Source organism: Scyliorhinus canicula, chromosome 16 (assembly GCF_902713615.1).
Source record: "Scyliorhinus canicula chromosome 16, sScyCan1.1, whole genome shotgun sequence".
NCBI classification, from domain to species: domain Eukaryota; kingdom Metazoa; phylum Chordata; class Chondrichthyes; order Carcharhiniformes; family Scyliorhinidae; genus Scyliorhinus; species Scyliorhinus canicula.
The window spans coordinates 129,708,286-129,722,586 of NC_052161.1; the positions used below are offsets into that span (position 1 = coordinate 129,708,286).

At 44.5% G+C, this 14,301-nt stretch overlaps 1 protein-coding gene across 1 annotated transcript in view; it reads right to left on the reverse strand.

The window, feature by feature from the left end:
- prdm16 (PR domain containing 16) overlaps window positions 1-14,301 on the reverse strand; it is a 1,033,598-nt gene that overhangs the window by 19,705 nt on the left and 999,592 nt on the right. The window contains exon 16 of the mRNA XM_038773645.1: window positions 13,326-13,500. Coding sequence (XP_038629573.1) covers window positions 13,326-13,500 — 175 coding nt within the window. The remainder of the gene's footprint in view (window positions 1-13,325; window positions 13,501-14,301) is intronic.

A 14,301-nucleotide genomic window follows, 5' to 3' on the forward strand; every position in this document is an offset into this window, starting at 1 on the left:
ACGCATATTCCCGTAGGGATGTACAGCTAAAATGAAGGTGTGCATTTATTTAGATCTTAGCCTGTGTGAATCTACAACTGCATCTGACATTTACCTTCTGCCATCACAAACATTGACTTTCTAACATCTTGGGTAAAAATTATTCTTCATTCATTGCTGCTCAATGTTACTCCTCTGCACAAGTTTACTGGGCATTGTGGGAAAGGACTGAAGGAGGAGAAATCTCTCTCTTCTGCCGCAAGAGTCCACCAAAAGTGATGTGCTGCCAGAGAACAGAGCTCCATTTACAACACACGTGCTACGCATTCAGTTTTTTGTACAAATAAACCTGATCCCAAGACAGGTCCAGAGAAAAAAAAAAATCCCTCCAAAGACAGGAATGTAGTTTGTGACCACTCGATTCTATTTCAATCCAGATTAAATAAACCATCAGCCAAATAAGCGTTTAATTAAAATATATGTAAAGCTCGACCCAGATTGATGCTACATGCCGAGACTCTATGTCGATTCATCTTCACACATCAACTAAGTGTTTGTATTAAGCCATTTCATCACTTTTTTTTCTGTGGAGATGTATATACTGGGACACTTCCCTCTGGGGTCAGACAAAGTGACAGATCCAGTGATATTCCTTCTCTCCTTTTCTTTTTTACAGTTTCCTGAAGGGTTGTTAAATGCAGGAGGTTGAGCGAGAGTGACGTTTAATCACAATGCTGACAGAGAGCTGGTCTGCTTTGGGCCCTAAGAAAAGCAAACAGTGGATAATGCTGGTCGGTCCTGATTTCAGATAGAACAACATTCCCCTTCATTTTCTTTTTTTTTAAAAGAAACTCTGTTCTTTCATCTGTTGAGTTAGCGGCATGGGCGTCAGGGGACTTGTGTCTGGTCCAGCCAGGCTACCTTGTCTTGTTGCAGGAAAAGGGTCATTTGCTCTATCGTCTGGGGACAAAGGGGGAAGCAGAGAGGGGAGGAGGGAGAGGGGCACACTGGGGTAATTAGCATAGTCCTGATTCAGCTGCCTCCAAACAGAAACTGTTCTTAATTCCTAAAATGAACTCCCTCAACAGTAAATTCTTAAATTCAGCAAAACAATTGCTCACTGACTAAGTCAACTTTTAACACTTTCGAAACTAGAAGACTTTTCAGCCATGTGCTCCAGCATAAATCAAGAAATTTTTCTGAAATTCCACGTTGTTTTAAATTGTGCTCCATCACAATGCGGCAGCACAGAAAATCCTTGCGACATGTTATCTGTTTAAAATTCACCTTTTTGATGTGGCCAAAGCTGTCCTTATTATTATTGTCATTCCAATTTTATACAACTGTGTGGTTTGCTTGGCCAATTAGTCAAGAGTCAACTGCATTGTTATGGGACTAAGTCACATATAGGCCAAACTGCATGAGCACAACAAATTTCCTATCCTCAAGAACTTAAAGTGAACCAGTCAGTTTTTTATGACCATCCAATAGTTTCATGGTCACCTTCTTGATTAGAGATTAATTTACAGATTTATAAAATGGAGTTGAAATTTTCAAACTCTCCTTCATGTGGGTTGTTCGTCCAGGGCTCTGGAATACTCGTCCGGAAACATAACCACGATGCTGTAGTGTTATGTAAAACTAACCGGCGTATGTCGTGTGAATTGGACAGAAATGGGTCATTCAGAACAAAGTGCAAAATGGGGAACTGATCATTTATGTGGAGGGTGCAATTCTCTTTAAAATGCAGGGATGATCATGCCCATTTTTCGTGTGTGCATGCACGTGTGCAACTGTGTGTAGCCTGCTAAAAATCCGATATTTGAAAACATTTATGAAATGAAAAATGAAAATCGCTTATTGTCACGAGTAGGCTTCAATGAAGTTACTGTGAAAAACCCCTAGTCGCCACATTCCGGCACCTGTTCGGCTGTTACGGGAATCGAACCGTGCTGCTGGCCTACCTTGGTCTGCTTTCAAAGCCAGTGATTTAGCGCAGTGTGCTAAACAGCCACTTGGCTTTCAATTGTGCCCAAATGTGCCCAGCTTTCAATTACCACAATTCTAGGAAATTCCGTCCAAAACAGAGGTGGTCAGTTTAAAACTGACAGGTGGTTGCTGAAGGATTCTGCAACAGCTGGAAGGTGGCTTTCGGAGCACAGAGCCTTTAAGTGTTGGCCTGACTCAGAGCTAGAGCACCGGCCTTGGAGTCAGAGGGTTGTGAGTCCAATTTGCACTTCAGAGATGTGAGACTGGAAGCTAACTGGAGGGCAGCACGGTAGCACAAGTGGATAGCACTGTGGCTTCACAGCACCAGGGTCCCAGGTTCGATTCCCTGCTGGGTCACTGTCTGTGCGGAGTCTGCACGTTCTCCCCGTGTCTGTGTGGGTTTCCTCCGGGTGCTCCGGTTTCCTCCCACAGTCCAAAGACGTGCAGGTTAGGTGGATTGGCCATGATAAATTGCCCTTAGTGACCAAAAAGGTTAGGAGGGGTTATTGGGTGACGGGGATAGGTTGGAAGTGAGGGTTTAAGTGGGTCGGTGCAGACTCGATGGACTGAATGGCCTCCTTCTGCAATGTATGTTCTAGTTAGCCCAGTTAGTTTAACTTCATTGGTGGGTAAGGTTCCAGAAGCAATAATCAGGGGGGAAAAACAACGGACACGTGGAGAGATTTGAATTAATTAAGAATAGCCAGGATGCAGTTGAAAAAGACAGATCATGCTTAACAGAGGTTGATAAAGGGACTGCAGTGGATGCTGTCTATATGGATTTCAAAAAAGCATAAAGTACCACATAAAAGGCTGGTTTAAAAAATTGAGGCTCATGGAATAGGAAGGTAAATGTCAAATTTGATAGAAAACTGGTTTAACGACAGGAAACAGTGAGCTGTGGTACATGGTTAATTTTCAGACAGGAGAATGGCAGATAATGGTGTTCTCTAAGAGGCAGTGCTCGAACCACTGCTTTTTTTCTTATATGTAACTGACTTGGACCTTGGAATAGATTTTCCAAATTTGCTGATGGTATCTAATTTGGAGGAGTGGCAAACATTGAGGATGATACAAACTGTCTGCAACATGACATAGTTAGCCTAACAGCAAGGACAGGGAAGTGGCAGATGGAATTTAATATTGAGGTGATAGATTTTGGAGGAAGAGATAGGGAGAGGCAATATAAACATAATGGGACAGTACCAAAGAGTGTGCAAGAACAGAGGGACCTGGGGTGCATGTGCATTGACCATAAAGTGGCTAGACATATTGAGAGAATGGTTAGGAAGGTATATGTGATCTTGGGCTTCATAAATAGATGCATTAAGTGCAAAAGCAGGGAAGTTAAGCTGAACATTAATAAAGCTCTGGTGAGGCCATAACTGGAATATTGTGTCCAGTTTAGTCACTATATTTTAGAAAGGATGAGAGGATCCTTGAGTGGGTTATGTTGCAAAAGCTGGGGTTGATCTTCTTGGGGTAAATGGGTTTGAGGGAAGATTTGATCGAAGTGTAAAAAATTATGGCAGGTTTAGATAAGGTAGACAAGGTAAAACTGTTCCCATTAGCAGATATTACAAGGACAGATTTAAGATTTTGAGCAAGGTGGAAAGTGAGGAAGGGTTTTTTATGCAGTGAGTGGAAATGACCTACAATTGGCTGCTCACAAGGTGGAAGCAGAAACAATCAATTACTTCAAAAGGAAATTAGATGGGCACTTGAAGATAATAAACCAGCAGAGCTACGGGAACGGAGTGGGGGAGTTAGACTAAGTAGATTGCTCCAAAGAGGAGCTGGCAGGGTGTTAATGGACGGAATAGCCTTCTTGCGTGCTGTAGATGACTCTATGGGGCAAATTGTACCAGGGTGCATATTCCTCTCCAAGTAAGTCCAGGTATTTTGGTGCAGCAGGGACTGAAAACCCCAGCGATGGGTGGGAATGAGTGGGGTGTCAAGTTTTAGAGGTTGGGGATAGGCACAAAGGGGAATAATCATCTTGGGGGCTGCCTCCGATGGGTACAGGGACGTCTTCAAAGAAGATACGCCACCTTCCTGCCACCTTTAGTGCAGTGAAAGCCACTGTTCACCTTTCTTCTGCCTTTCCCAGCCACACATATTGTTGTGGCTGAGGCAGAATGAGGTCATTAAGTGGCCTTAGTTGTCTGCCTGATGCCTTACCCTTTGCGGGTAATTTGGAAGATAGGTCAGGGGTGGGCAGGAGGATGGTGGGCTGTCTACCTACTTTATTTTATGTAATATTCACTCCAAAACTCTATGAGGCAACAGAGACAGTTGATGAATATCCTGCAGTTGATGTGTTGTATATGGACTTCCAAAAGACATTTGATGAAAAGCCACACAACAGACGTGTCAGCAAAGTTGAAGGCCATGAAACAAAAAGGGCAATGACAACATGGATATAAAGTTGACTGAGAGACAGCAAACAGAGTGAAGTGGTGAGCAGTAGTTTTTCGGGCTAGAGGAAGATATATAATGGGATCTCCCGGGGGTGGCCTTAGGATCACTGCCTTTCTTGATCTTTATCAATGAGCTAGCTTTTGATATACAGGATGTAATTTCAAAGTTTGCAGGTGACACAAGAATTGTAAGTATTGTGAACAGTGGGAAGATAGCCATAAACCTCAGCATGACTTAGACAGGCTGGTGAATGGGCAGAAATGGCAGATGTGACAGTTCAAATTCAATGCAGAGAAGTGTGAATCAATTCACTGTCGGAAAAATTAGGAAAAACAACATAAACTAAAGGTGCAATTCAGAAGGGGTTGCAGGAGCAGAGGGAACTGGGAGTGATCATTGAAGGTGGCAGAGCAGGTTGAGAAAGTGGTTAATGAAGCCCACAAGAGGGCAGCACAGTGGCGCAGTGGTTAGCATTGCTGTCTCACGGCGCCGAGGTCCAGGTTCGATCCCGGCTGGAATTAGACATTGAACAGACAGTGCAGAAGGAGACCATTCGGCCCATCGAGTCTGCACCGACCCACTCAATCCCTCATTTCCACCCTATCCCTGCAACCCAAATACACCCCTTACCTTTTTGGTCAGTAAGGGCAATTTATCAGGGGCAATCCACCTAACCTGCACGTCTTTGGACTGTGGGAGGAAACCGGAGCACCCGGAGGAAACCCAAGCAGACACGGGGAGAACGTGCAGACTCCGCACAGACAGTGACCCAGCTGGGAATCGAACCTGGGACCCTGGAGCTGGGAAGCCACAGTGCTATCCACTTGTGCTACCGTGCTGCCCAATCTCGCCGTGTTTGCATGGGTTTCGCCCCCACAACTAAAAGATGTGCAGTATAGGTGGATCTGCCATGCTAAAGTACCCCTTAATTGGAAAAATGAATTGGGTACTCTAAATTTATTTTTAAAAAATAAAGCCTACAAGATACTTTATAAATAGGAGTCAAAGAGTATTTTTAAAAATTTATATTCTTTCATGGGATGTGAGCATTGCTGGAAAGGCCAGTATTTGTTGCTCAAATCTTGATGCTCTTGAAAAAATGGTGGTGAGCCTTCTTCAGACCATCTGGAGTAGTGACACGTACAGGACTGTTAGGAATGGAAGGAAGTTAGAGCTGTCGGAGTTGCAGGCGGGAGCGCGGGCAGATGTTTTAGCTTTCACCTTGCTGATTGCTCGCAGGTTGGGTCAGCTTCTCCACCCAGTTCCTCGGTGTGGCTGGGGACCTCCTGGAATTTTTGTATTTTCAGAAAGTTAAATACATGCTAAGGGAGTCGATTGGGAAGTTCTATAAAAGATGGCAACCGTTTGTTGTGCATTTTAAAAAGCTGGTCACTGTTAGCTGTTCGGGGTGTAAGGGGGCTGTTCTTGTTTTTGGGTTATGCTTTTGTATTTGTGTATAAATTTAAAAATGTACAATAAAAATATTTACAAAAGGAATGGAACAAAGTTATGTTAAGCCTGCATAAAACACTAGTTCAGTCTCCACTGGAGTAATTTTTCCTCTTCTGGGCACAAAACCTTAGGAAGGATGTGAAGGTATTGGAGAGGGTACAGAAAAGGTTCACGAAAATGGTACCAGGGATGAAAAACTTTAGCTAAGTGGATATATGGGAGAAACTGAGGCTACTCTCCTGAGAGAAGAGACGATTAAGAAGATATTTGATAGAGGTTTTCAAAATCGTGAGTGTTCCGGATAGAGTAGACAGGGGGAAATGGTTCCTGTTGGCAGAAGGGTCAGGAACCAGAGAACACTGATTTAAGGTGATTGGAAAAAAGAAGCAATGGTGCCATAAGGGAAAATGTTTTCATGCAGTGCAAGGTTAGGATCTAGAATGCACTGTCTGAGAGTGTGGTGGAGGTAGATTCAATATAGGCCTTCAAAGGGGGACTGGATAATTGAAATGAAATAAAAATCGCTTATTGTCAAAAGTAGGCTTCGAATAAAGTTACCGTGAAAAGCCCCTAGTTGCCACATTCCGGCGCCTGTACGGGGAGGCTGGTACTTGAATTGAACCATGCTGCTGGCCTGCCTTGGTCTGCTTTCAAAGCCAGCGATTTAGCCCTGTGCTAAACCAGCCCCTGGTTAATTATCTGATGAGAAAAGAACTGCGGGGCTCAGGGTAAAAGTGGGAGAGTGGGACTAGGTGAGTTCCTCTTCCAGAGAACCAGCAGAGACACAATGGGATGGATGGTAACTTCTAGGATAACGTAGGCTGACACTCCAGTGCACCTCTGAAGAGTGCTACATTGCCAGAGGAACAGTCTTTCTGATGAGACATTAGAACGGGGCCCTGTCTGCCCTCACACATGGATGTAACCGGTCCCATGTCTTATTCAAAGAAGAGCAAAGAGGTTTTCCTCAGTATCCAGGATAACATTTATCCTTTAATCAATGCCATTAAAGGAGAGTAACCAGTTGCTTTTGCCACTGTTTGAGAAACCTTGATGGTGCATACAAATTGACTACTGCATTTACCTACATAAGAGTGACTGAGATTCTCAACCAATTTGTTGGCTATAAAATGCAAAGGGAATCATGAAAGTCATTGCATAAATGCAAGTTCTTTCTTTCTTATATGAATTGGGCCAGCTATGGTTTATTTGCATTTCTGTGGTGACAGATTTTATTTTTCAAACCTAGGACTAGGGGGAGTATTAACTGAGCCACACCACAACCACAGACCCAATAAAATCAAACACAGTTTATAAACTGTAGTACAGGATCAGCGCGCTTACAGGAGAAAACTGGGACCTCCGACACATGGGGATTTAACAAATTCTCAGAGATGGGGTTATTAAAGTTTGAACCCCTTTATGTGGCTGCAATGATGGCTCGGCTGAGACTAAAGGAAAAGAAGGGGGAGATTCGTCATTATTTCATCATAGCTGAACTCCATTTTTGCATTGAGCTCTGTACATAAAGATGTCTATTCAAAATAATCTTGCATTTAGCGAGCTTCTGAACACATTTCTCAGCAACATCTCAAACACGTTACAAACAAGGAAGCTCTTTGAGGTAAAAACGGTAAATGCTGGAAACACTCAGCGGGTCAGGCAGGATGTGTGAAGACATTAACAGAATAAATGTTTCAGGTTGATGACCTTTCATCAGATGCTAGCATGATGCTTGAAACTATAACTTTCAGCAAGTTATCTGGAGGAGCAAATTGGAACAGGTGAAGATTTTTATACAAATATTGTGATTTGATTGCACTTCCAGACAGATTAACTTTATTGAGATAAATTCCATCAAAGCAGAGGGCAAAAGTAACTTCTCTACGAAGTAGAGAAGGAGCATGGAAGAAGATTGATAGTCTCAATAAATAATGGGCAGGATTCTCCATCCCAGGTCCCCCGGATCACGTTCCTTGATGGGACAGAGAACCGGGCGCGTGGCAAATTCGGGATTGATGCCGGGCTCCAACTCCCCATTAGCAGTGGGATCGAGGTCCACATCGCATGCCAGCAGGAGTATGTAAATAAATGCAAGTGGGTCTTAATAACCCATTTGGTGGACCAAGGGGGCAAATGGTTGCCCCCTTGGCCCATGATGAGAACCACCACACCAGGGCCACACTGGTAGAGACCATCTGAGGCCAGCCAAGGGCCACCTGCCCCACAATACTCCTGTACTGCCTGCCCATGCCTCCTCTACCAGACTCCCCCACATCCCCCCACAGGGATCCCTGTAATAGAGAGATCCCCCTACAGTGGCCTCTGTAATAGAGAGATCCCCCTACAGTGGCCTCTGTAATAGAGAGATCCCCCTACAGTGGCCTCTGTAATAGAGAGATACCCCTACAGTGGCCTCTGTAATAGGGGGGCCCCCACAGGAACCCCTGTAATAGGGGACACCCATAAGGCCACCTGTAATTAAAGGGACCCTCCTCCAGGGATCCCTGAAATAGGGGGACCATGCAGGGAATGCTGTAATAAAATAGAACATACAGTGCAGAAGGAGGCCATTTGGCCCATCGCGTTTACACTGACCCACTTAAGCCCTCACTTCCACCCTATCCCCGTAACCCAATAACCCCTCCTAACCTTTTTTGGTCACTAAGGGCAATTTATTATGGCCAATTCACCTAACCTGCACGTCTTTGGACTGTGGGAGGAAACCGGAGCACCTGGAGGAAACCCACGCACACACGGGGAGAACGGGCAGACTCCACACAGACAGTGACCCAGCGGGGAATTGAATCTGGGACCCTGGCGCTGTGAAGCCACAGTGCCAACTACTGTGCTACCGTGCTGCCTAAAGGGACCCCAGCCAGTGAAATCACATTCTTGTGTTATTGGATACAGGGCCAGATTCTCTGATTCTGAGGATAGGTGCAGAGGATCTGTGGCATTTTACGTGGAAAAAATCAACGGCACCCCCTCACCACGTGAAATGCCCGGTTCTATTGAAATAAACTGCCAGAGAATGGCCAGGTCCATGCCCGTGCACGCGCACGGCGATGACCTGCAGCAGTCGCACTGTAAAACATGGCGCCAATAGTGCGCGGACTCAATCTGTCAGATAGTGCCACCCTGGCCACCCAGTCCCCCCAGCCCTCGCAGAAGTCCCCGGGCCAGGAGCACGGCTCCCTCCGACTTTAGCGGCACTGGGCACAGTTTACAGCCGCCACGCCGGGTTCCCGTTTGGCAGACACGACGAGTGAATCACACCGCCGGGAACTCGACCCATCGGCGGTGGAGCATCAGGAGAGGGCCTTCAGGTGAAGTGCTGAGACTGTCACAACGACGTGTGGCACGCGCCACGATGACGCCGTTTCAGAGAGGGCAGAGCAGACGAAACTTGCGTCAAACAGGCACTGCGCACGATTTTGGCATCAAAAGGGATTCTCCACCCGATCGCCGATTACAAAATCAGCGTCAGCGAACGGAGAATCTTACCCATTGTCTCCCAAATGGAGAATCTCGCTCAATATGTTTACTTCATGAAAATACAGCAACCAATGTAAATTTGAAGCAGTCACAGACAGAATACATTGCATAATAGACGGAGGTGACGTGGGATGAAGGAGGAAGCCATTAATGCACAGAAAATCATGATAAGTGCATGCCTTCTGTGCCTGGATTTCTAGCATGCTCTCCTGGCACACTATAATTTCCTGCCGTAAACGTCAATTCATTACATCTAATATCTAGATATTTACACAGTAATAGAAAAAACCCCACCAAAATTAATGTCAACTCAAATACTGGTTATAAATTTAGAAGTTTCTTTCAATATTTTATACAGTAACAAGATACCGCTCAAAATAGTATCATGTGTGGGATGATTTGGTGCTGTTGCAGTACTCAGCCTCAGACACTAGATGTCAGTAAAGGTGGATATATGAAGCTGAATTCAGAATAATACTTCTGCTGCTGAAAACCACAATATTTTCTGAGTGACGCTCTAAATAGGAATTGTGTTCTTTTTTGAAAATTTATTCCCCCTCTATTTTTGCTTCCTTTTCTCCTGAGGGTGAAGACTCGTTTTGGGGTATATAGTTTCTCAAGAAGGCCTTAGATTAAAGTCAGAGAGTCATATTCTGGTAGATCATCCACGCTCGCCATGTGTGAAGTGCGATGGTATTTTATCAAATCCAGGTTAGTGACGGAAGTGTTAGCACCCATTGAAGAGAGGTGTTCAATCTGGGGGCCAAGAGCCATATGCGACTCATGTAGACTTCCTGGTAAGGATAGGATCCGGTTCAGATCTATTGATCTCTTACTTGGGGGAGGAACCAGAGGTGGTCATCACCAATGCAATCTACTGCAGTAGAGGAATAAGACAGGTGGGAGAAAAAGTGGTGAGGTGGGAGGAAATTATACTTGACTGATTCCTGTGGATTGATTGGAAGTTCTTTATAACTTCCCCAAAACAATTCCATAGGAGGATAGCCTCACATTGCTTATATCTCGCATAGTGAAGCAATGTGGACATCATAGAATTTACAGTGTAGAAGGAGAACATTAGGCCCATCGAGTCTGCACCTGCTCTTGGAAAGAGCTCCCTACCCAAGGTCAACACCTGCACCCTATCCCCATAACCCAGTAACCCCACCCAACACTGAGGGCAATTTTGGACTCTAAGGGCAATTTATCATGGCCGATCCACCTAACCTGCACATCTTTGGACTCGGAAGAAACTCACGCACACACGGGGAGGATGTGCAAACTCCACACAGACAGTGACCCAAGCCAGAACCTGGGATCCTGGAGCTGTGAAGCCATTGTGCTAGCCACAATGCTACCGTGCTGCCCTCAGCAGCCTCTACTACACAGAGCCTGATAAACCATTAGTCACTGACTTGCACCAACTCTAAGTAAAATAAAAGGGTGCAAGGGGACAGTGTTGGTGGGGACAGTTACTGTTGCGCAAAAGTGTGGCATTGGCCTGAGGATCCCCAAGGCAGCATTATGTAAATGCCAACAATGAGTCAGTGGTAGCACTTTGTCTGAGGACAAGGATTCAAGCACCACTCCGCAAGCTTGAGACCATAATGCAGATTGACACACCAATAATGAAGCACTTGGAGGTCCTGTCTTTAGAGTGAGATGTTAAAGTAAGGACCCCTGTGCTCTCTAAGGTAGATGTAGAAGTTCCCATAATTAAATAAGAGCATAGCAGTTCTCCCCAATGTTCTTACCAATATTTAATCCTTAACCAACGACTCTAAAACAAATGATCTGGTCATTATTGTGCTAGTGCTTTTGGGATCTTGCTGTGCAAATACTGGCTGCTACAATTCCAACATTACAACAGTAACTACACTTCAACGTACTTCACTGGACCTCTTGACGTTGAGATAGGAGTGATACAAATGCAAGCTCTTTCTATGTAACTCAGGGCGAGTCTATATCTACATGGGAACTGTAAAAGGTGAAGAAAGAAGTACTCAATAATGCAGTGCGTATGAAATAAAGCCAAAGGGAGGGTGTTTGCCTGTGAGCTGTATCGTGGATAAGAACATGAGAAGTGACAGTAATTGATTCGATGATGAAGTAATTTGTTGTCATTATGAAGGTCTGGCAAGATTGGAATTCAGCAAAACAAAAGCTGACAGAAAGCAAAATAAATAACACTAATGCGCAGTCAGGCTCCTGATGCTGTGTCTCTCTGTCTGCATTTCTTCTCCATGAATCGGTTTAATGGGTGGCATTCGGCACTGATGTATACAGTCAGTTCACGTTAGCTAACGGGACCTGGTTCTAATAAAAGACTGCTTACCTACTGGAGAATATATATTTAACAGAAGTCCACTGTCAAATGTCTATTGTGGGAAAGAGTGCAGAATTACATTGTAAGTGAATTGATAAGGAAGTTACAAGAGGGAAATGGCTTTTATGCCCCCACTGTTGAATGGTTGTATCATTAAAATGTTAAAAAAAACTAAAAGGAGATATCAGGCAGAGTGATTTCAGAGTTGAGCTTCAAGGTTGTTCAGTACAGTGCAGTTTACTGCTCGCCAAGTATAAAAAGCAACACATAGGCTGCCCATCCGCACCTATAAATCCTGAATCGAGCATGTGTTGGTCACAACTCAAAGTTTCAAAATTAAATGAAAGAATGAAAACTTGGGCTGATTTCTTCTGAGCTGGGCAGTTTACTAGCACCTCCCTCAGTGTACCCGAACAAGCGCCATAGTGTTGCGGCTAGGGGATTTTCACAGTAACTTCACTGCAGTGTTAATGTTAGCCTACTTGTGGCACTAATAAAGATTATTATTAATAAAATCATAAGACAAAAACTGGTTGCAGAATGTGTTTACTTACTGCAGTTAGACTTTGCAACCTGAAATGTTCCAGCCAGTTAGTATGAAGCTCCAATTTAACCATTGCATGCAGTCCATGGTCGTTGGATCATTTGATTTGCAATGAGCACTACTACAGGAGAGCTGCAAGTTTAACCTAAAATCTTTGTCATTTAGGTTTAAAAGTGGGTATCTGTACACTTGCTGGTGTGTTGTCTTATTACCCTGTTTATGTTTTACAACTGATGGGTGAAAGTTGCCAGAAATCATTCATTTTGAGTAGTTGGGCTGCTGTCAATAAAATGTGCCCCAAGGTCCCACTGATCAGAACCTGATGACAGCAGGGGAGCAGGAGGAGGAGGAATGCTATATAAAATGGTCCAAAGTGGGGTAACAGGTACTGAGTGACCAGAGCCAGCAGTCCGTGTACAGCTATGGTAGATTATGAATTAGAGAGTTATTCTGTACAGTGCATTTAAACCTTCTAAGCATAAATAACTGGATGGCGGACTGACAAAGCATATGGGAATGTTAATGTGTTATACCTGGTTGACACCAGTTCCAACCACCTGGCTATTGAGGCCTCAAACTCAGTTGTTTGATGATGTGGAGAGTTTATGCAGAGGCTGGGCCTCCCTCATGTTGGCAAGGGACGTCAATTAGTAGGGTGTCCCCAATCTGTCTTTGCGTCAATTGAATTGTGCCATCGATTGAGTCACATTCACTATAAATTAGGTAAAATACGCTGTGGGATTGAATGTTCATGGGAAAATCTAAAATCATGATACTAGTCTGGTCTAAACCAGTGAAACCTTCAACCACTGCACTGCACTGGCTCTTGTCTGCCTCTTCATACCTCTTATTTTTGCAACAGGTTTCACAGCATGTTCATTTTGGGAGTAGGAATCTCAGATTTACTAAAATACAATTGAATGTAAAATCTGTTTTTCAGCAAGAGGCAAAGCAACAAAGCAAAAATCTCTTGCATACGTCATTGTAATTCTTTTAAGAGCTGCCTCTGCTTTCCTCCAATACTCTGAGAGGCCCCAAGACCCGACCCCGAGTGCCAGCCACCCCATCACCACCACCCACTCTGACAGGCGTTATTTCAGGGAAGAGCATGGTCACCTTTTGTCGGCTGAACTGGTCGCCTGGCTGAGGTCATTGTTTCCGATGAAATTCCGGATTTCAGAAAAGTATGACTCTTCCTTTTCCTCCAAAAGTGCAGTATTGTCCAGCTCAGAGTTTGGGGAAGATGCACTGGTGCCTAGGTGATTGGATGAAACACCAGAATGTTGGCTCACTGAAAAAGGAGGAAGAGGTTAGATGGCTGTCGACAAGAAGTAGGAATCATTTTATGCAAATCGTTAAAATTCTGTATTTACTTTTGACCCTTTATTTAAAAATAATGACCCCTATGCAAACGTTTGCTCGGTAAGACTCTGGCACTTCTACTAATTCACTTTGCTACCAGGAATGTAACAATGAAACTTAGCTTCAAAGAATCAATGTTGAGTGTTGCTTTACTATAAGTCTTCAAGAGAGTGCTACCTATGATGATGCCTGGATCATACATCAAACAGGTACCAAATAATATCACATGGCGAATAATCCCCCAGACTAGTTTCAATCATCCAGAGAGAAGCTGGAGAGGAATTTTCCAGATTTTCTCTCCTAATTGGTTTTGATTTGGTTTTTGGCCTCTCCCAGGGAGGACACAGTATTGAGGGAGCTGAAGACTTCATAACTGCATGGAACTACTCATAAACAGAATATGCTGGAAATACTCAGGAAGTCAGGCAGCATCGGTGGAGAGAAAAACACAGGTTTGGATTCACCATCGGCAGGATCCCCGCTTTGCCGGCAGTGCACTCACTCCCGCGGATTTCCCAATGGTGTGGGGGTACCCACAATGGGAAACCCCATTGGCTGGCTGGCGGTCGGAGGATCCTGCTGCCGGTGGGGCGATGGGACGGAAAATCCCGTCCACAGACTGAGGGCACGATCTACCAGCCACTCTCCACCCGGAAAGCAGCATGTCATTGTGGCCGGTAAATGATGGGAGACCCCGTTCCCAGGACCTACCCAGCTTGCCACATCTCAC